The sequence below is a fragment of the Dromiciops gliroides genome, chromosome 2 (assembly GCF_019393635.1).
Source record: "Dromiciops gliroides isolate mDroGli1 chromosome 2, mDroGli1.pri, whole genome shotgun sequence".
NCBI classification, from domain to species: Eukaryota; Metazoa; Chordata; class Mammalia; order Microbiotheria; family Microbiotheriidae; genus Dromiciops; species Dromiciops gliroides.
Genome location: NC_057862.1, coordinates 441705838 through 441729940, shown reverse-complemented (window position 1 = coordinate 441729940; position 24103 = coordinate 441705838). Strand labels below are relative to the sequence as shown.

At 37.6% G+C, this 24103-nt stretch overlaps 1 protein-coding gene across 1 annotated transcript in view; it reads right to left on the bottom strand.

Annotated features, from left to right (window-relative positions):
• LOC122739088 (60S ribosomal protein L38-like) overlaps window positions 1-24103 on the bottom strand; it is a 31900-nt gene extending 7797 nt beyond the window's left edge. Inside the window, exon 1 of the mRNA XM_043980941.1 lies at window positions 23943-24103. Coding sequence (XP_043836876.1) covers window positions 23943-24103 — 161 coding nt within the window. The remainder of the gene's footprint in view (window positions 1-23942) is intronic.

The window sequence follows — 24103 nt, the reverse complement described above, 5'->3', positions numbered from 1 at the left end:
CTAGCTCTTTCAACCCATTCTCCTATGTATCATCCTTGACTCGCCTCTCTCTCTTACTAACCCCCATATCTAATCCTTTGCCAATTTCTATTATTTCTACCTTCTCATTTTCCCTCCTTATGGGAATCATTGCCTTTGGGGTCTTCAGAATATCCTTCCTAAAAACTTTCCATTCCTCCTGGGTCTATAGGATTCTACTTATCTGTTTTCCTAACACTTTTTTTTGGTGAGGCAATTGGGGTTAAGTGACTTGCCCAGGGTCACATAGCTAGTAAGTGTGAAGTGTCTGAGGCCAAATTTGAACTCAGGTCCTACTGACTCCAGGGCCAGTGCTCTATCCACTGCACCACCTAGCTGTCCCTTCCTAACTCTTTTAAATCTGCTCTCCCAATATCTAATTTTCATGGCAGATTATGCCTGACTTTGCCCTCCTTATTTGTGAACTCCAGAAGAGAATTGTCAGTTCTCCCCAAAGTTCTCATTATTTCTACCCCAGCAAGCAGTTGTTATGGTCATCAGATCCAGAATCAAATTGCCATTGTTGGTTCCTCTGCCTTTTGAAGGATGAAATTATCATCAATGATAGTACCCCCCCACCACCAAGCAACAAGCATTTATTAAGCTTCTAATTGAAGTTTCTCATATTTATTATATCATGCCTCCCTGTCAGGTTTGTCATATATTCCATCTGTCCTCATCTATTTCCTTTTTTTTTGTACAGGTTGTCTGTAGTATACTTTGATGACAAAAATCATGTTTCTCCCTCCATTGATTGTTTTCCAAATGTTCTCCACCATTTTCATACCTCTAGTTCCTGTATTTTCTTTCTTTCCATACCTTCTTAATATACAGTACTTAATATACAATACTCTCCGTTTTATCTATCCTGTTCCTTTTGAATGAGGTATACCCACCTAGAGACACAATCCAGTCATGAGTTTAATCCCATTGAGTCTCAGTGGTACTTATGAGGTAAATTTGCCTTCTGCATTAGAATTTCTAGTTTTTCTGGTTTATTGTCTAAACTTTTGTATTATTCTGTAAACACTTGAAACTATGGGGTTTATTATTTGCTCCTTTCTTGGCTTTTTTCTCCCATGGACTGCTAGATTTTCAAGTAATATTCTTGTTCCTTCTCTGTATGGTCTCTAAATTGGGGGGATATGTATAGGCAGTCTTCTTCTCCCTCTCCCATCTTATTTTGGTTTTTGCTCCTTTAAATTAAACCACCTGGCAAATACATTCTTGGTAGCTTTTGTTGGTGTACTCCATTTCTGGCCAGTAATCTATCATCCCTGTATTTTAAGCCATGATCCAGAAATCCAAATCCCATTTTAAGATACCACCTTCTTAACCAGCTGTTCAATTCCCAAATTAATTTTTTGCTTCTGCATACCTTGCCTTCAATGGACAACCATGGAATAATCATAATCTATGCCCCTATGGACTTCAGTTTCTTAACCAAACTCATAATCATTGCCAATACTTTTTAGATTCCTCTGACAATGTCATTTGTGCCCATATGAATCACCCAAAGTAGTGGTTATATGTTTTGATAAGAGTTGGAAGAGTCTCTATTATGTCTTGGATACAGTCCATGGGAAGATAAGAGAGCCCCTCTGTTGTTATCAGACCAAGGAATAGTTGCCTCAATAATACTGAATACAGTGGGGCAGCTAGGTGGCACAGTGGATAGAGCACCAGCCATGGATTCAGGAGGACCTGAATTCAAATCTGGCCTCAGACACTTAACACTTACTAGCTGTGTGACCCTGGGCAAGTCACTTAACCCCAATTGCCTCACACACAAAAAAAATGAAAAAGAAAAAGAAAAAAAATACTGAACAGGGAATCACAAGCTATGACTACTCTTCCCCTCTTCCTCTGACCCTTAATAGATGATCCATCACTTGATAGTTTATTTGGCTTGGTTCTATCATTATTTGGAGGACAAGCAGCTTCTCTCTTCTCAGAGCATCCAACTCCTTCATCTCTAGAGATTCAAATCTATTTTAAAGCTCTAATTATACAGTTGTCCTTTTCCTTTCCTTGTTCTTCTGTAGAACACTTTTTCCAATATCCTGGTAAGACTCAACAATCTCTCCTCAACCTCAGATTCCTCTTTTTCTCAGTGAAGCTTTGATTATGTTTGCTAGAGGAATATTTCATTCTCTCTAGCCACTTGAAATATGGAGGCTCATTCTTTGTGTCCCCTTTTCTTCTCCTCTAGAAGAGACATTGGCCTACACTTGGAACAATAATGGTTTGTGGTGGTGTTGGTGTTGGTAATAATGATAGTAATAGCTAGCATTTATATAGCATTTTTAAGGTTTGCAAAGAGCTTTAGAAATATTATCTCATATTTTATTTAGATAATGGTTCCCCAGCTGTGGAAGAAATACAAATGTCATGTACTCAATATACTCAGCATACTCATATATATTCATATACTTGTGTATGAGTATATATTCCATATATACTTGTGCACAATATTCTCATGTACTCAGCAAGTCACTGTACAATTTCTCCTACTTTACAAACTGGCTGAAATTTGTAGAATTGATAATTTGAAATACTTGTAGTTATTTGTGCTTCAAACTTAAGGAATTGGCTAAAACTTTGTATAGCCTATTATCACCTCTTAATAACTTGACCACTGAATTTACTTTCCTTAGTTCTGAATATGTAAGTCCCCTTCAGCCTTTCAGTGACCTATTTTTTTCACTAATTTACCCAAACTACCAATTCATTTTATTAGTCTGTTTTCACTTTCTAATTGTTCTACTTATCTTTTCTTAGTTAACTTGCCTTGTCTTTCTGACTAACTTCTTATCCTTCTTGAGTCTACCCTTTCAGGTTCTACTCCTTAGTCATCTTTGAATCTCTTAAATAATTTTATATCTTCCTCAATTATCTTTATTTTTAATTTTTTTTGTGGGGCAATGAGGGTTAAGTGACTTGCCCAGGGTCACACAGCTAGTCAGTGTCAAGTGTCTGAGGCTGGATTTGAACTCAGGTCCTTCTGAATCCAAGGCTGGTGCTTTATCCACTGTGCCAACTAGCTTCTCCCCCTCCCCCATTATATTTTTAAATTATTTATTTATTTTTAATAATCATTAAAAATGAATTGCAAATTCTTCCCCCTTCACATCAAGGAGGCAAACAATATGATATCAATTGTACATATGAAGTCATGCAAAACATTTCTATATTGGCCTTGTTGCAAAAAACCCCCACAAAACAAAAACAGAAACAAAAACCAAAAAACTCAGCACACAATAAAAACAAGAGACATAAAGAAAGTGAAAAAAAGATGCTTCAATCTGCACTCAGATCAGAGTTCATCAGTTCTCTCTTTGGAGGTACATAGAATTTCTCATCATGGATCATTTGGAATTATCTGGGATCATTGTATTGATGATCTGCATAGCTGTCTTCCATACTTGATCATTGTTACATTATTTCTGTTACTGTGTACAATGTGCTCCTGGTTCTGTTCATTTCACTTTGAATCAGTTCAAATATGTCTTCCCAGGTTTTTTTGAAACCATCCTGCTTGTTATTTTTTTTTATAGCATAATAGTATTCCATCACAATCATATACCACAATTTGTCCATTTCCCAATTTATGGGCATCTCCTTGATTTCTGATTCTTTGCTACCACAAAAAGAGCTGCTATACATAGGAAAAAAGGAAGTGTTCCTTTTCTTTTTCTTTGATCTCTTTGGGATATAGACATGGTAGTGCTATTGCTGGATCAAAGGGTTTTACAGTTTTACAAGTTTTGGGACATAGTTCCAAATTGTTTTCTAAAATGGTTGGATCAGTTCACAACTCTACCAATAGTGCATTAGTGTACCTATTTTTCTTCATCCCTTCCAGCATTTATCATTTTTCTTTTCTGTCATGTTAACCACTCTGATATATGGGAAATGGTACCTCAGAGTTGTTTTAATTGGCATTTCTCTAATTAATAGTGATTTAGAGTATTTTTATGTCAATATTTATAGCTTTAAATGCTGCTTCTGAAAACTGTCTGTTCATATTCTTTCTTCATTTACCAATGGGATATGGTTCTTATTTTTATAAATTTGGCTCAATTTCTTATATATCTGAGAAATGAGACCTTTATCAGAGAAATGTGCTATAAATGCCCCCCCCCCCAGTTTGCTGTTTTACTTCTAATTTTGGCTGCATTGAGTTTATTTGTACAAAACCTTCTCAATTTCATGTAATCAAAATTATCCAATTTACTCCCTGTGATCCATCTCTTGTTTGATCATAAATTCCCTTATCTATAGACTTAACAGGTAAACTATTCCATACTCCCCTAATTTACTTAACAAATCACCCTTCATGTCTCAATTTTTTTTACCCTTTTTGATCTTATTTTGGTCTACAGTTAGAGATATTGTTCTATGCCTCATTTCCACCAAACTGCTTTTCAATTTTCCTGACAATTTGTGTTAAATAATGACTTCTTGCTCCTAAGACTTAGACCTTTGGGTTTATCAAACAGCAGAACACTGTGATCATTTAAATATTCATTCATTTCACTGGCATATAATTGGACAAACTCACTCTTAATAATTGTTTTAATGTTATCTTTATTGGTGCATTCACCCTTTTCATTTTTTGATACCAGTAATTTGATTTTCTTCTTTCTTTTTTAAAATCAAATTAACCAATGGCCTATTTATTTTATTGTGGGGTGTTGTTTTCCCCAAAAAATCCAGTTCCTGGTTTTATTTACTAGTTCAGTTTTATTCATCTATCCTTTGATTTTCAGAATTTCCAATTTGATATTTAATTGTTCTTTTTCTAGTTTTTTTTTAAAGTAGCATGCCCAATTCATTGATCTTCTCTTTCTTTTATTAATGTATGAGTTTAGAGATGTAAATTTTTCTGAAGTACTGCTTTGGATGCATCCCACGAATTTTGGTATGTTATCTCATTGTTGTCATTCTCTTTAATGAAATTATTGATTGTTTTTATGGTTTGTTCTTTGACTATTCATTCTTTAGGTTTAGATTATCTATGTTTCCATGACCCTTTATTGAAAGTATTTTTTAAATCACATTATAGTCTGAAAAGGGTGAATTTAATATTCTGCATGTCTGCGTTTGTTTGTAAGGTTTTTATGCCAACTTTTTTGAAGGTGCCATATACATATGAGAAAAAGGTATATATTTTTTCTATTTTGATTCAGTTTTCTACAAAGGTTTATCATATCTAACTTTCCTAAAATTCTATTCATCTCTTTAATTTTGTTCTTGTTTATTTTATCATTATATTTTCTAGTTTCGAGAGGGGAACGTTGAGGTCCCCCACTAACTTTCTATTTCTTCCTATAAGTCTTTAATTGTTCCTTTAAGAATTTTGATGCTATGTTGTTTGGTGCACATGTTTAGTATTGATATTATTGCATTGTCTATCTTTCTTTTTAGCAAGCTACAGTTTTTCTGCTCTTTTAATTAGGTCTCCTTTTGCTTTTGCTTTGTCTGAGATCATGATTGCTACTCCTGCCCTTTTTATTTCAACTGAAGCATAATATAGATTCTGCTCCAGCCCCTTATATTAACTCTGTGTATGCCACTGTGTTTCAAGTGTGTTTCTTGTAAACAACATATTTTTGGATTCTAATTTCTAATTCATTCTACTGTCTGCTACTATTTTATTGGTGAGTTCATCTCCTTCACATTCAGTTATGATTATTATAATTACTATGATTTCTAACTGTGCATTTCTGACACCCTTTATTTATCCCTTTTTTACCCTTACCCACCTCAAAAATCTGTTATGCTTCTGACTGCTGCTTCCTTTAATCTTCTTTCCCTTTTATCACTGCCCCCTTTCTCTTATTCTCTTCCCCTCCTACTTCTTTGTTGAATAAGATAGATTTTTATGCCCAATTGAGTGTGTATACATATATATATATGTATATATGTGTGTGTATGCATATATGCATGTGTGTTCTTCTTTCTTTGAACCAATTCAGATGAGAGTTGAGTAAGATAGATTTTTATACCCAATTGAGTGTGTATGCATACACACATATATATATGTGTGTGTGTGTGTGTGTGTTCCCCCCTCTTTGAAACAATTCAGATGAGACTGAGGTTCAAGGATTTCTCCCTCCCCCCATGTCTCTCTCCATTGTAAAAGCTCTTTCTTGTGTGGATCTTTTATGTGAGATAATATTTGCCATTCTTCCACTCCACTGCCCATTCTTCCAGTGCATTATACTTTCTCACCCATCCATTTTTTAAGATCATCCTAACATAATCAACTCCCTCCTATGCCCTTTTTCTATGTAGAGTCTAAGTGTCCTAATAATGACAAAGTTCTTAGGAGTTATATGTATCATCTTCCCATATAGAAATGTAAATGGTTTAACCTCACTGAGTTCCTTATGATTTCTCTTTCACATTTACCTTTTTTATGCTTCTTTTGAATCTTATATTTGAAAGTTAGATTTTCTGGTGATCTCTGGTCTTTTCATCAGAACTGCTTGAAAGTCCTCTATTTCATTAAATATCTATTTTTTCTCCTGAAGGATTATACTTAATTTTGCTGGGGAGATTATCCTCATTTGTATTCCTAGCTCCTTTGCCTTCCAGAATATCATATTCCATGCCCTCCACTCCTTTAAGGACTAACTGTTAAATCTTGTGTGATATGACTGCAGCTCCATAGTATTTTAATGCTTTTTTTCTGGCTGCTTGAAATATTTCCTCTTTGACCTGGGATTTTTGCAATTTGCCTATAATAATATTCCTTCAACTTTTCATTTTGGGTTCTCTTTTAGGAGCCATATGATTTGGTGATCGAGTATGTATATCCCACATTTAAATTGGGGGGGGTATCTTCCCTCTTCCCAGCCCATAGCTGTTAGTGCCCTTTTATCCAAGGCTACTTTGTCTTTTAGGTGTGGGTTTTGTATATACCTAGTTATGCATGTGTCATTGTCTCCATTAAATGTAAGTTCCTTGAGGGAAGGGACTGTTTTGATTTTGGTTCTGTATTTCTTTCACCTAGCATGATGCTTTTCAGTTACTGTTTTTTAATTTGTTGTTTGCTTGCTTACTTGATAGGCAGTTTGGGAGTTTAAACTCTTCTTCAAAATCTCCACACGGCCTAAATGGCTCTCAACGGGCAAAATGAACACATCTTCTCATGTCCTGCCTGATTCAATACTCCATGAAGATAACCAAAGCTGGTCTGGAACTTAGCCTGGAGATGGAACATGAGAAATAGCAAGAATATTAGTTTGAATGAATGAACCATAGACTACAGGAAAGAAGTAAGGAAGCAATGTGTAATAAGGTTGGAGAGGTATGTTAGGCCCTGATTGTAAAAAAGCATTTAAAAATCAAACAGCAGAATTTATTTCACCCTAGAGGCAATAGGGAGACAATGGAATTTAATGAGCAGGGGTGTGACCTGGTCACACACGAACTTTAGTAAAAATCACTTTGGTATTTCTATATGTGATGAATTACAGTGGGGTGAGAATTGACTTAGAGAAAACGATTAAGGGGGAATATGAACATTTCTCAATAGAGATCAAACACAGAAGAGTAGAGGTTTGGGTCTCTGAGGTTCCCATTATTTCACCTTTTTTCCCCTAGTTTGTGCCACCTCCAATTGTGCCTAGATCAGGGATTAATCTGGGATCTATACACTCCCAGGAACCCTATGGATAGATTTCCAGAAGTTCAGGAGCTTGGAACTTTTAATAGTTTAATATTTTCATAACTGTGTTTCAATAATTGAAAAAGAATTATGAGTAACATTGTCATTGAAGACATTACATTTTGAGAAACTTTGCACCAAAATACAAGCTTATCCAATACATTAAAAATTATAGTTATGGTTATTTTTATGTTAGAAAAGCCTGTGATGTTACATTATTCTTATTTGATTTCCAAGATTGGTTTGTATGTTAATAAAATTGTAATACATTCTAAAAAAAATCCCACCATATTTTAACATAATTATTTTGTTTTGTAATCCTATGTATTTTCTTTTATGCATTTAAAAACTGTACAAGGGGCTCATGAAACAAAAAGATTAGGAATTCTTGCTCTAGATAGAGGCCTCCTGGCTTAGGAGTTATAGATCTTCTCCAAGAGATCTAATTGTGCTTCAGAGAGACTCCAGTTGTTTTTCAGTTGTGTCCAATTCTTCATGGCCCCATTTGGGGTTTTCTTCACAGAGATGCTGAAGTGGTTTTCCATTTATTTAACCAGCTCATTTTATAGGTGAGAAAACTGGGGAAAACAGGGGTAAATGACTTGCCTAGGGTTACACAGCTAGTGTCTGAGGCTAGAATTGAACCCTGGAAGATGAGTCTTCCTGACTCTAGGCATGGCATTCTATCCACTGCACCACCTTGGCAATAGGAGTCTTTCTGGTTAATCTGAAGGAACCCTAGAATCTAGTTCTGGGCTTTGGGTGATGGCTTACTGGTTTTTCAAGTGTCACCTTCTATTTAGAGTCTTTCCCAATTCCCACAGGTGTTAGTATCTCCCTTTCCCCCTCACCCATTATTTAATAAATATTTAAATGTAAACATGTTTCTCTTGTGGTGGAAGGGAAGTACATTGAAGTCAGGGACTTTCATTTTTATTTCTGTATTCTTATTATTTAATGCAGTTCCTGGAACATAGTAGGTGCTTGCAAAATATTTGTTGATTGATTGAGTTTCATAAGCAGAGATATATGAAACAATAAAATTGAACTGGCTGAAAAATAGCAGGTCACACAGCTATGTCCTCTTGGATCCAAATGCTTCACCAGTCATAATTCTATGTCTATCTAAGCCACAACTGGCTACATGCAGGGGAAAAGGGGAAGAATGAAATATCAGACAGAAACTTCACCAGCTTTGCAATATAAGCTGGTTACACTTATCCTCCAGCAGTGCAACTGTTTATTTCCTGGGTAGGAGGTTTATGAATTAATTCAGCTGAGTCAGGAAACTCAGAAGGTAAAGGTTACTGTACTTGGTTAGTTTTGCCCTTCCCCCAAACCAATGGGTCATGCTATCTGCACTCAGTAGAGAAGGGCCCTATAAGATAGGCATGGTGGGAGTTGTTAACCCTACTTTGTGGATTTGGAAACATTTACTAACCATTCCAGATGAATGGAAATCTTCCCTGTGTTTAAGGACCTTCAGAGAATGAAATCCCATAACCTCCCTCTGTATCCCATTCTCAGTGTCTAATAACCTTCCCTGTTGGGAAACCCGGCCTAATTCAATTAATTCAGTGCAATTAACATTTATTGAGAAGCCCACAGTGTTCATGATGCTGAACTAGGCAGTGAACTTCTAACCTGAATTCTCTCATTCCACTTCCCCATTGGCTAGGAGGAAATTAGATCAATTCACCTCTCATTATTTTGGTCACAACAGGTTGGCTCCTTTTAAAGACAATCTGTAGTGTCAAGAAGTTAAGGTCTGATACACTTTCTCCCTCCTCCCTCCAGCTGCCATGGCCAGATTCCAACTGACCTGAGACACATCTGGAGGAGAGTGGGGCAGGGTAAGTTCTCACTGGAGTATAGAGCTAAGTATCTGGAAAAGACTAGTTAGATGGAAAGGTTAGAGCAAAATCATTAGCTATAAATTCTCTAATATGCTAACTACCAATAAAAACAACTGGATCGGTCCTTCTGGGGTCCTTACTGAACCATACTAAGGTCTCATCTACAGTTTCTTCCTGAGCCTCTAATCTAAGATGTTTTATGAGTTTTAGTTAAAATGTTTTTCTTTGCCATCACATTGGTAGGGAAAATAGGGTTATCTCAATGTAATGGGATATGATAGACCTCAACACTCATCCATTGTGAAGAGCACTCACTGCATAGAATGAAATTTTGCAATTATAGCTATTTAGCTTTTACATTAAAAAAAAAAAACCTTTCTATAGTTGACATTATACAACAATCTCTTAACTGTGACATCCAATGGATATTTCTCAATCATCTTCCTCCTCATCCCTGCAGTGTCTGTTACTAGATACTCTTCCTGAAATGGATACTTTCTTTTCACTAAGCTTCTGAAGTACTACTTCCTTCCACCTATCTGACTTCTCTTTCCCAGTCACTTTTGCTGAACCTCTCACCCAGTAAACATGGATGTCTCCCAAGTTTTTGTCTTTGGTCCACTTCTCTCAATATACTATCTTCCTTGAAGCAGCAGGGGAGTGATGTGGTCAGACAAATATTTCAGGAAAATTATGTTAGCATGGGTGTGAAGGAGGAAATAAAAAGGGCAGTGAATGGAAGCTAAATGACCAATTAGGCATCTATTACAATACATTATGAAAAGAGAAGTAATGAGAACCTGAATTAGTCTGCTGTCTTTGGGAGTGGACAGAATAGTATAGATGTGAGGAATGTGGGTGGCAGAATCAATAAGATTTGGCAACTGGGTATGTAGGGTGAGGGAAAGGTAAGGGTAAAAGATGACTCCAAGGTTGCAGATCTGGGAGAATGGTGGTATCTTTCAATAGAAATAGCAGTGCATAGAGAAGAAACAAGTTTAGGGGAGAAGATAATGGGTTCTATTTTGGACAGTCAGAGTTTGAGTTGCTAATAATCCAGGTAGGGACCCCAGCAGGCAGCTGATGATGCAGGGGAGAGAGATCAGTGCTGGCTTTATAAATACTGGAGTCAGTGGCACAGTGGATAAAGCACCGGCCCTGGATTCAGGAGGACCTGAGGTCAAATCTGGCCTCAGACACTTGACACTTACTAGCTGTGTGACCCTGAGCAAGTCACTTAACTCTCATTGCCAATTTTTTAAATTGAATGAATTGAATAAAAATTGAATAAATAAAAATAAATAAATACCAGAAAAAATGTACTATCTTCCTTGGATTCATTAATCTTCTCTATGCATATAACTCTTGGATTTATAGTACTAGTCTTAATCTCTCTTCTGAAGTCCTGTCTCATATTTCTAATTACCTAATGGGCGTCTCTACTTACATCTTCCACTAGTTTTAGCACCTCAAACTCAACATATCCAAACCTGAGGGTCTCATCTTCCCCTATAGACACAGCCCTCCTTCAAGCTACCCTGACCCATACCTTCACAGTCATTTTTGACTCATCCTAATCTTTCATCTGCCATATGCAATTAGTTACCAAATCCTATTGATTATGCGTCTACAAAATATCTTGTTTCCTTCATGCCACTCACAGAACTCCCACACAAGTTCATGTCTTCATCATCTTTCACTTGAGTTATTTAACATTTTAATAAAAAGGTAGAGAATGTGTCCTTATCAAATATGAAGATAATTCAAAGATAAAGGATACAGAACTAACACACTGGATTACACAGTCAGGAACCAAAAAGATCTTGACAGGCTAGAAAGATAGACTGACTCGATTAAGATGAAATTCAGGGGGCAGCTAGGTGGTGCAGTGGATAAAGCACTGGCCCTGGATTCAGGAATACCTGAGTTCAAATCTGGCCTCAGAGACTTGACACTTACTAGCTATGTGACCCTGGGCAAGTCACTTAACCCTCATTGCCTCACACACACAAAAAAGATGAAATTCAGTAGGGATAAATGTAAAATTTTAACACGTGAGTTTTTTAAAAGACGTAAGTACAAAATAGGGGAGGCACGGTAGTTTGATACAAAAGATGAGGGAGTTTTAGTGTACTAAAGGCTTAATACAAGTTAATACAAGTGTAACATGCTAATCCCACAGCTAATGCAATCTTAGGATGCATTAAGAAAGACATAACTTTTAGAAATCAAGTGAGGATAGCACTGCTATGTTCTGCTTTATATTGTGTTTATTTCTGGGTGCCATTGTTTAGAAAGGATATTGATAATCAGAGAACTTCCAAAGGAGAGCACCCTTCTGAATGGTGAAAAGCTTTGAGACCTTGCCAAATGAAGAGTTAGGGTATTGAACCTGGAAGAGAGAAGACTCAAAGGGAACATGATAGTTATCTTCAAGTATTTGAACATTTGTCACAGGAAGATGGATTGCACTTGTTCTGTTTGGGCCCAAAGGGCAAAAGTAGGAACAATATACTGAAGTTTAAAAGAGGCAAATGCATGGAAAAGGTGAAATGGGCCACCTTAGGAGTAATGGGCTTCTCAAATTGGAGGTCTTCAAGAAGAAAATGGGCAACAGCTTGGTGACCGGGTTGTCATGATGAGTTTTTTTCAGGTGTTTGGATGGCATCTGAGTTCTCTCTCAATATGGACAACTTGTGATTCTATAATTCTGTGATTTCCAGCCTTTTTTTGTACCATTCTCCTTCATGTAGTCTGTGTTCAAGGCAAATTGGAGTACTTGTTCACTAGTATTGAAGATGATTCTGTTCCATTTAGTTCTCAATCACACTATCACATACTATTATCTAGTTCCTTCCTGCTCCTGGGTCTTGAATATGGTAAAATCCATGAGGTTATTGACTCTGTCTCTTCTCTTGTACCCTCCGCATAGTGAATTGAAGGCTGTTCACACAATAGATCTCAATGAAGAGTTGTTGATTTATGCTATATAAATAAGCTACTATGATAGGCTAAATCAAATAGGATGAAATAGAATGTGGATAAACAAACTCCTACACATAGACAAACCAACTACACAAGTAAAGGATGGAGATGTGTAGCCAGACAATAGTTCATCTTAAAAAAGGGGTGGGGTTGAATGGACTATGTCAACACTGGGACATAGGACAGCATCTGACATGTAGTAGTGGGTGCTTAAATGTCTATTGACTGATTTATTGACTAATATGGAAGCCAAAAGAAGAAATGTCATCTTAGAAATGCAAATTGAATTAAAAGAGGCAAAATATCCAGAAAAGGGGAGGTAATTTCCCCATTCACCTCTGCCCTTTTCAAATCACTCCTGAATTATATTCTGGAGGCCACATCTTTAGAAAGAACATCAGAAAACTAGAGAATTTCTGAACAGAATGACAAAGATGAGGAGTGGACTGAAGACCTTTTCCTAAAAGGATGGGTTGAAGTAATTAGGGATGGTGAGTCTGGAGAAGAGAAGACTTAAGGGACCAGGAGTTGATATCTGTCACCAAGTATTGAAGTATACTGCATTATGGAAGGCAGCCAATGCCTTATTCTGTTTGGCTCCAGGGAACAGAACTAGGAAAAATTGATGGAAGTTACAGAGATGCTGATTCTCTGTATAAAGAAATAATTCCCAACAATTAGAGATATCCAAATGTGGAATGTAATCCCCTAGGAAGTAAAAGGTTTACTATCATGGGAAGTTTTCAGGCATAGGTTGGATGATAATTTATTGAGAGTTTTGTAGAGGAAATTTCTTTTTAGGAACAGCTTGTGCTTGAACACTAGTAGGAGCATAATACAGTGGAAATATCAGTCTCTGTATTCAGGGTTCAAATCCCATTTCTGACACCTAATTCCTGGGTGACCTTTGGCAAATCAATTAACCTCCTTGTGCCTTGATTTCCTTATTTGTAAAATAAGGGGGTCAAACTAAATGGATGCTAAGGTCCATTCCAACTCTAGATCTATGATCCTATGCTCTCTTCATTGCAGTTGTGTGATGCTAAGTGTTTAACAATCAGCTCTCCTTCCCCTTTCACCCTAAATGAATATACAACACACTTTTAAGTCTAATCTTCATTATTAAATTTTCTTCATCACTTTTTAAAAACTAGACAATTAATAAAATGCTTAATCAAGCCCTGATTTGTAGCATTTGTTGATTTTCAATGCGTAAATAATTTAATAATCAACTCTTACCAGCCAGTTTGAACTGGCTTCAACACCCCAGCTTAGATCATTTCAGAGATTCTATGAACTGACTAAAAGACATAGCCTAGAAATTAAGCTATCGCATGATGGTGAGAAAAGGTATGGTATAGTAGCAGAGATGTGCTGCTAGGTGGCTTAGTAGATAGAGTGCTAGACCTGGAAGCTTCTTCTTCTTGAGATCCAATCTGGCTACACTGACTAAGCTATGTGACCCTGGGAAAGTCACTTAACATGTTTTGCCTCACTTTCCTCATTTGTAAAATGAACCAGAGGAGAAAATGGCAAATCACTCCAGTATCTTTGCCAAGAAAACCCCAAATGGGGTCATGAGAAGTCAGACATGACTGAAAATGACTAAACAACAATAGTAATAGAGAACTAGCCTCATTGTCAGAGAGACCTGAGTTCAAGTTCTGCCTCTGACACATACTGGATATGTGACCTTGGGCATATCATTTGACCTCTCAGTGTTCCCCCTAGACACCTCTCTAAGTTTCTGAATAGTTGCTGATTTAAGAGGGAGCTTTCTTACTGGGAGCTCTGTACATCAATGAAATTGCAGGCTTGGACCAAGTTAAAGGAACAAAAATAATTGCAATGACAACAACACTAATATTCCCTTATACTTGCTTAGACACTTACATTTTCTATTAATCCCTTACATATGCATGTCATTTATAAAGTGATTTCAGATGCATATTAACTCATTTGATCCTCATAGCAACTCTATGGGATGTGTGGGGCATCTATTATTATTCTGTTTTATAGATGAGGAAACTGAGTCCAGCAGAGGTTAAATAGAATGCTCGAGATCACATGATTACCCTGTGATAAAGCCAGAAACAGAATTCAGGTATTCTAACTCTAAGTCTAAGGCTCATTACATGGCACAACATTGTGATGGTGGTAGTGGTGAAGAAAGAGGAGAAAATGATGATGGTGGTGGTGGTGGTGGTGGTATCGACCACAAACCTTTCCCAATAACTACCCCCTGCATTCCATGAGAACTTCTAAGCATAGTTTAACAACATATGACATTCAGGCCCTCCAGGGAAAGAGAGCTGAGAAACCCTAATTTATACTTTGAAATAATTTCCAAGAGTAGTAATATTTTTAAAAAGTAATTAATTAATTTATTTTTGGTGAGGCAATTGGGGTTAAGTGACTTGCCCAGGGTCACACAGCTAGTAAGTGTTAAGTGTCTGAGGCTGGATTTGAACTCAGGTCCTCCTGCCTCCAGGGCCAGTGCTCTATCCACTGCATCACCTAGCTGCCCCAAGAGTAGTAATAATAACAGTAGCTAACATTTATATGGTGCTTATTATGTGCCAGGTATTGTGCTAAGCACTTTACAATTATTGTCTCATTTGAACCCCACAACAACTCTTGGAGGTAGCTGTAATTATTATCTCCATTTTACAGATGAGGATACTGAGATAAACAAAGGTTAAGTGACTTGCCCAGGATCACACAGCTAATAAGTGTCTGAGGTCAGATTTAGGTCTTTCGGGCTTCAGCACTCTATTCACCACACCATTTAGCTGCATGGAAGTCCAATACATGAACAAAGTAAAGATCCTTGCTCTTCTATCCTTCTGGGATTAGGAAATAATATCCACAGGGTTACCTTCCCACAACACCCTCCTCCCGTCATTCCTTGGTACTTAGCACAAATTTAAATGCCAGTGGCTTTCCAGAGAGGGAAATGTCATGTGTCTTCAGAATGCCTGGGAATGAAGAAAGCAGTCATTAACCTGCTATACATCCCTCCCTATGTGCTTGTGGAACAGGGGACTGTGTCCAGGGGTCGATAGCTTGTAGTTGGCAAAGCCTATAAATATATGTTTACATAATCAACATTGAAGAATTCTTTAAACACTGTATCTGCCTAATGGACCACAGAAGCTTCCAGAGGAGCTATCCTGACTTGTCTTCTCACGTGACATGGGGAGTAGGGATGAGATGGAGAGGTCGTTGGCTTTCTTGATTCTATGGTTAAGCAAAGGAAGCAAACAGAAAGGAAACTGGAATTATCCAAAGAAAGAGGCTCATATGTTATGTTCTCCAGAGCTCCCTTACTCAGACAATCAAAATGCAAGGCTAGACAGCAGTCTGTACTCAACAAGTTCGTGTTGGCGGAGTGTTTTGAGAAAAGAAAAGGTTTGGCACTCACACCTCTTTGACCCCAAAGCCATCTCAATAAAATAAGTGCACATGGGCAAAAATTGGGCATAATTATCATAATGATAGCTCACAATTATATAGTTCTTTAAGGTCAGGGGTGAACTTGACCCAAATGATCTCTTTTGATCCTCACAACTCTACTAGGAAAGGACTGTTGTACAATGGAAGTTTAAGGCAGTGGACCTTTAAATACCACGTAGTGTTTAGAACAGTTAGCTGACTGTGGATAGAGCTTAGACTTGGAATTATATAGACCCAAGTTCATATCCTATCTCAGACACTAAGGTCACTTGTGACCTTGGGCAAGTTGATTAACCTTCCTCTGTCTCAGTTTCTTCATCTGAAAGATAAGAATAATAACAGCACCTACCTTGATAGGATGTATCAAACAACACAGTGTAAGTCCCTTTGCAAATCTTAAGCTACATGGATGCTAACTGCAGTTACTGTTGTTGTTCAGTTATTTCCCTTGTGTCTGACTCTTCATGACCCCATTTGGGGTTTTCTCAGCAAAGATACTAGAATGGTTTGTCATTTAATTTTCTAGCTCATTTTTATAGATGAGAAGACTGAGGTAAACAGGGTTGAGTAACTTGCCCAGGATCACACAGTTAGTAAGTATCTGAAATTGGATTTTTAAAAAAGTAATAAACATTTTTATTTATAGTTTTGGGTTCCAATTTTTATTCCTCTTCCCTCCTTCCCCTCCTCCCTCCCTGAGATGGTAAGCACTCAGATATAGGTTATACATGTATGATTATGTAAAACATTACCATATTAGTCATTTTGTATATGAAAACTTGAAAAAGAAGAAAAAAATGAAAGTGAAAAAGAGCATGCTTCAGTCTGTGTTCCATCAATATCAGTTCTTTCTTTGGAGGTGAATAGTATTTTTCATCTAGAGTCCTTTGGGATTATCTTGGATCATTGTATTTTTGAGAATACTTAAGTTTTTCACAGTTCTTCATCAAACAACATTGCTGTCTCTATGCACAATGTTCTCTTGGTTCTGCTCACTTCATTATACATCAGTTCATACAAGTCTTTCCAGGCCTTTCTGAAATCATCCTGCTTGTCATTTCTTATAGCACAATACTATTCTATCACCATCAAATGCCACAGCTTGTTTAGCCATTCCCCAATTGATGGGCATTCCTTTGATTTCCAATTCTTAGCCACCACAAAAAGAGCTGCTATAAATATTTGTGTACAAATAGGTCTTTTTCTCTTTGGGGGGATGTCTTTGGGATATAAACCAAGTAATGTTATTGCTGGATCAAAAAGTATGCACAGTTCTATAGCCTTCTGGGCATAGCTCCAAATTGCTCTCCAGAATGGTTGGATCTTTTCACAACTCCACCAACAGTAGATTAGTTTCCTAGCTTTCCTACATCTCTTTCAACATCCCATATTTTCCATTTTTCTATATTTGCTATTCTGATAGGTGTGAGGTAATACCTCAGAGTTATTTTAATTTGCATTTATTTGGTCAATAGTGATCTGGAGGCATTTTTTCATATGATTATTTATAGCTTTGATTTCTGCCTGAAAACTGCCTGTTCATATCCTTTGATCAATTGGGGAATGACTTGTATTTTTATAAATTTGACTCAGTTCTCTATATATTTGAGAAGTGAAGCCTTTATCAGAGTTATTTGTTTCAAAAATTCTTTCCCAGTTTTCTGCTTCCCTTGTAATCTTGATTATATTAGTTTGGTTTGTGCAAAAACTTTTTAATTTTATATAATCAAAATGATCTGTTTTATATGTTGTTTTACTCTCCGTATCTTATTTGTTCCTAAATTCTTCCTCTTCCCATAAATCTGACAGATAAACAATTTCATACTCTTCTAATTTGTTTATGGTATCATCCTTTATGTGTATATCATGTACCCATTTTGACCTTATTTTAGTATACAGTGTGAGATGTTGGTCTATACCTAATTTCTGCCATACTGTTTTCCAGCTTTCCCAGCAGTTTTTGCCAAATAATGAGTTTTTGTTCCAAAAGTTTGGATTTTTGGTTTTATCATATACTAGATTACTATAGTCATTTACTATAGTCTATTATGTTCCTATTCTATTCCACTGATCCACCTCTCTATTTCTTAGCCAGTACCAGATTGTTTTGACAATTACTGCTTTATAATACAGTTTGAGATCTTGTACTGCTGGACCACCTTCTTTTCTATTTTTTTATTGATTCCCATGATTGAAATTGGATTTGAACTCATTTTCCTGACTCCAGACCCAGCACTCTATCCACTGTGCCATCTAGTTGCCCTAGTAAAAACTGAAGTTATTACTATCACTCAATTGTAGAGATCAGGAAACTGAGTCTCAGGAAACTTCACTTTTCAATAAGTTAAATTATATATAATAGAAAAAAAGAGGTTAAGTGACTTGTCCAGGGCACAAAATTCCCTAAAGTCCACTGAGGCCACTACTACAAAGAGGACCAAGTCAGTTACTCTGCTTTCTTTTCAGAGAAGATGGCCAGCTTTGGGGCATCTCTAAGCTGAACTGGATAGTTCCAAACTTCAATTGAGTAAAAGGTCACTTATCGTGAACTGCTACATGGTATCATGCAAGGAGCTTTTGACAGAGTGGGGGTCCACTAGCTCCTGAAATGTCACTTTCTTCATGAAAACTTCCAAGATTATTCAAAGAATTTATGGGTTCCCCTTCCAGTGACCAAATAAGGTAAACCCCAGCAACCACTGTCCTTATCCCCTCTCCACCCTTATGGTGGATTTACTCTGGAGCCCCCTGCCTCCAGGAAAATCTTCCTCTAATGCTTCATCACCACCTGGAAATGACCTTCGGTTCTTAAAGGCTACTTTGTCAAAGGTCAAATTTGAGCCTGTCTCACCAAGCTGGAGAGGCTCCCAGTACCTTCTAGGTGATGGACTTTGTCTATCATCTGAGGTACAATGTAGCTAAATGTGGAGAGGAGTAGAATGTGGCCACCACGTGATAAGCTATAGTAGCAGTGTTGTGCTGGAATGGAGGTAAAGGGGCAGAATAAACTTGGCAGACTTTTAAATTTAAATTGCATCATTAACATTTTCTTAACTCTAGATAATTAAGGAAACCCTCATTTGTCAGTTTTGAGGTGTAAATACTCAGCACACCACTGTATAGAAGTCAGAATAGATAAAGGTCAAGAGTCAGTGTGGGGGGCAGCTAGGTGGCTCAGTGGATAAAGCACCAGTCGTGGATTCAGGAGGACTTGAGTTCAAATCCGACCTCTGACATTTGACACTTACTAGCTGTGTGATCCTGGGCAAGTCACTTAACCCTCATTGCCCTACAAAACCACCAAAAAACAAACAAACAAACAAACAAACAAAAAGAGTCAGTGTGACAGACTTGGATAGGAACTCAGACTTGGAGTTAGGAAGACTGGTTTAATATCTCTTCTCTGATGGCTCTGTGACCTTGGGCAAGTCACTGAACCTCTTTATGTTTCTTTAGCGGTGTCCATTGACTCTGAGAGAGTCTGTTTCCTTACTCGAAGTTCTCTATACTAGTAAAATCCTATTTGCACTCCAAATAAACAAAAACTCAAACTCTTGAGTGTTGCCCACCTTTCCCCCAAGAATAAAGCAATATGTGGTTGAAGGAATATTGGAATTGAAGTAATAAAACCTGAGTCAAAATACATATCTATCTGTACATATACACACAGATACATGTATATATGTGTGTATATAAAGTACACTAGTGTGTTTATATATGTAATATAGGTAACACGTGTGATATATACAAGTATATATGTATATATATACATACACACACTTATATACACACATATCCATCATTTTCCAGTATGACTCTTCATTACTCTATCTGGTATTTTCTTGGCAAAGATATTGGTGTGGTTTGCCATTTCCTTCTCTACTTCATTTTACAGATGAAGAGACTGAGGCAAAAAGAATTAAGTGACTTGCCCTGAGTCACTCAGCTAGTAAATGTCTGAGGCTAGCTTTGAACTCAGGAAGAAGAGTCTTCCTAAAGCAAGGTCTAGCCCTCTATCCACTATGCCACCTCATTGAGATATGTGTACACATAATATACACAAGCATACACATACTTATACACACATATACACTTATACATATACACACAAATATATAAATGCATATACACATACACAATATGCACATACATATATAGACACACATGCATAGCTTTATGCAAACATACATGTATGTGTATATGTATATATATGTATGTGCATATGTATTTATGTATATGTGTATGTAAGCACAGTAACACATGAAGAACTTCTGCCAAGGCATGGAGGGAGGAGGGTTCTGCATTGGTTAGTCTTCATAGCAACGAAATCCTGAGTCTTTGAAGTTACTTCTCTATCAATGCCTTGGCTTAACTTGATTGTGACCATAAGTTCCTTAAGGGTAAAGATCAATGAAAAATCAGTTATATAGTAAATTAAGACTTTTTGTTTATAGTTAAAAATAACTTATAAATCAAGAAAGAAAAACTGCAGACTGGCTGGTTACTTTTAACCATTTCAAACCCAAACTACTCTTATGTAGCTTTAAGGTTTAATGGACTTTATATGCATAATTTCATTTGATAGCGATAGCAACTTTGAAGTAGTGTATTCATTATCTGAATTTTGCAGACAAGGAAAGTGAGGATCAGAGAGCTAAAGCAAATTGCCTGGGAGAAAGCATGATGCAGTTGAATAAACACTGGCCCCAGAGAAGGGGTTCAACCTGGGGTCCATAGACACTCCACCCAAAGGGTCCATGGATAAATTTCAGGGAGTTCATGAATTTGGTTTGGGAAAAAAATCCATCTTCATTTTCACTAACTTCTAAATGAAACTTAGCATTGCCTTTAATTATTTAAAAGTACTATTCTGAGGAGGTTACCTTTCTCTCACCTCCCTTCCCCCAAATCTCTGATTTTACTGGCACAGGGAAATCCTAAGGAAGGAAACTCCCTCTACCAAAGCAGATGGGAAACAATTAGGGCATTGCCTGAGGCCCTCACTAAAGGGTTCAATGACTTGCTAAGAGTCACAAAGAAAAGAGGTTGGACTTGAATTAAGGTCTTCCAGATTCTGAGAGTGGATCTCTATCCACCACCACATCACACTGCCTCTCACCCTTTGAGGAGGTTAGTATTCATTTATTTTCTCTGACTGATGTGCCCAACCCATCCCTGTTTCCTTCTCTATTTCTGTTAAAGACACTAACATCTCTCCACTCACGTGGGTTTATAAACTCTGTTCTTCATTGTGCTCCACTTGGCCCCCTAATCAATTTCCAAGCTTTTTTTTTTTTAAAAGAGGTAACTTTCTTCAGGGTCACATGGCTAGTAAGTGTCTGAGGCTGAATTTGAACTCTGTTCCTCCTTATTCTAGGGCAGGTGCTCTATCCACTATGCCATCTCACTGTCCCAATTGCCAGGCTTTGTTCATTCTATCTCTTCCTCCTTTCCTTTACTCTTCCTACAAACATTCTTATTTAGGTCATCACCCCCTCCTCCCCCTGTACTATAAGGATAGCTGTCTAATTGGTCTCCCTGCCTCCTGTCTCCCTCCTCTCCAATCCATCCTTAGTACAACTGTAAAAATGATGTTCCTAAAGCACAGGTCTGGCCATGTCACTCACTCCCCTGCTCAAATAGGGAACTTCCCATGGATCCCTATTGCCTGTAGGATTAAATATAAAATCCTTACCCTACCATTTAAAGCCCTTTATAATCTGTCCCAGTTTACTTTCCTAGGCTCATTCCATATTACTCCCCTTCACAATTCTACATGCAATCCATTCTGTTCTATCTGTCATTCCTCATAATTGCCCTCTCATTTCCCACCTTTTGCTTTTGCAGAGGCTGGTGTCCTAGCCTGGAAGGCAACTCTTCCTTCCTTTTCTCTCTTAGAATTTTCAGCTTCCTTCAAAGCTCAACTCACATGCCACCTCCCCTCTGATACAAGACCTGACCCCTCCCCAGTCGTTATCACCCCATAATTTCATTTGTATTGATGTGTTTTGTTTCCTTTCATAGAATGGTAGCTTCCCAAAGACAGAGTTTATCGCTGTTTTCACTTTGGATCCACAGCCCCTAGAATGGTGTTTGGTACACGTTGGTGATTAATAAATGCTTGTCAGCTAATATATTGATTCACAGCCCTCTCTGGACCCAATTCCACCACAACAAAACAAAAACCCCAGATCTTTGCCATAAGCCATTGTTGTTGTTCAGTCTTTTCAGTCATGTCCGATTCTTAGTGACCCCATTTGAGGTTTGCTTGGCAAAGATACTGGAATGCTTTGCCATTGCCTTCTCCAGCTCATTTTGCAGATGAAGATTTAATTCTGGAAGAGAGCTTAGAGGTCAGCTAATCCAACTGCTTCATTCTGTAGCTGAGGAAACTTAAGACTCAGAGGTTAAGTGTATTGCCCTGTAACATAGCTAAGAAGTCCTGTGAACTTGGAATCCAGGTCTTCCTTTTCACTGCAAATCTAGGGTTCATTTGATGTTACCATATTCTTTGGAAGAAATCTTGACTGTTTTCTGGAGTTTTTCTAAGGACAGGGTAGAAGGAGGAAGGGAATGTTATTTGTATATACCTACTATGTGCTAGGTACAATGCTAAGCCATATGAGGTAGGCTGCTCCATTTGACAGTGGAGGAAACTGAGGCAAAAGAAATTAAGTGACTTGCCCAGGGTCACATAACGAGGAAGTATCTGAGTCTGAATTTAAACGCAGGTCTTCCTGACTCCAAGTCCAAGTTCAAGGACTTACCAACTGTATCAGAAGGATCTTACTATGACTCTCACCTACAACTTCCTTCTGTTGTTCTGAATCCCAGAAGTGGTGCTACAGTATGATTTAGGGTTTGAGTAAGGAAACTGAAGTCAGGAGTGCCTTCCAGCTGAGATCCCTCATCCTCAGTTTACAGTCACTTTAGCTTTGCTTCCCTTCTCACCCTCACCCACTTAGGGATCATCAGTAATGATTGCTCATTGAGAAGCCACCAGTCCCCGGGGAAGCTATGGCTCATTTCACTATAACGAGTCAGTGCAATTGCAGGAAATCAGAGCTATCAGACTACAGCCTCGACTTTCAGATATCCGGTTAGGACTTTGTATATTTATTTCTGTGAAACATTTGTGTTTTGCGTTCACAATTATCTGAGACTATAGGAAAATATTGAAATGAATGAGAAATGGTATATTCCTTCAGGGCAGTTATTTTAGCAACCCTAAACCATTCAGGATAGGTTCTCTTCCACTGAAAAATATTTTCCTTAGTAATCTGCTCAGTTACCTAATCTTTCTTATATCTAACCCCAATCCCTCCTGGGCAGCTAGTTGGCACTGTGAATAGAACTCAGTCCTGGAATCAGGAAGACTAATCTTCCTGAGTTCATATTTGGCCTCAGACACTTACTAGCTGTGTGACCCTAGGCAAGTCATTTAACCCTGTTTGCCTCGGTTTCCTCATCTATAAAATGAACTGGAGAAGGAAATGGAAAACCACTCCAGTATCTCTGCCAAGAAAACCCCAAAATGGGGTCATGAAGAGTCAGACATGACTGAAGAACAACAATCCTTCTACTATACTTATAAAACTATAATTTGAATATATTTTCCATGGCATTTTTGCTTTTTTAGAAAAGTATTTTCACAACTATTTTTATTTCTCCCTCTCACTACCCTCCCCAATGGAACAATAAAAAAAATAGGGGCGGCTAGGTGGCGCAGTGGATAAAGCACCGGCCCTGGATTCAGGAAGACCTGAGTTCAAATCCGGCCTCAGACACTTGACACTTACTAGCTGTGTGACCCTGGGCAAGTCACTTAACCCCAATTGCCCCACAAAAAAAATAAAACTTTCATAATAAATATAACTGTTTCAGAAAAATGAGTGATCACATTGGCCATGTACAGAATGTAGACCTTATTCTGCATCAAAGTCCATTACCTTTCCAGTAGGAGGTGGGTGCTATGTTTTATCTTCAGTCCTTTAGACTGAAGGTATTCAATTAGGTTGTTTTTCTCTATACTGTTGTCATCTGCATTTCTGCTCACTTCATTCTCCACCAGTTCATGAAAGGCTTCCCAATTTCCTCTGTAACTGTTCAT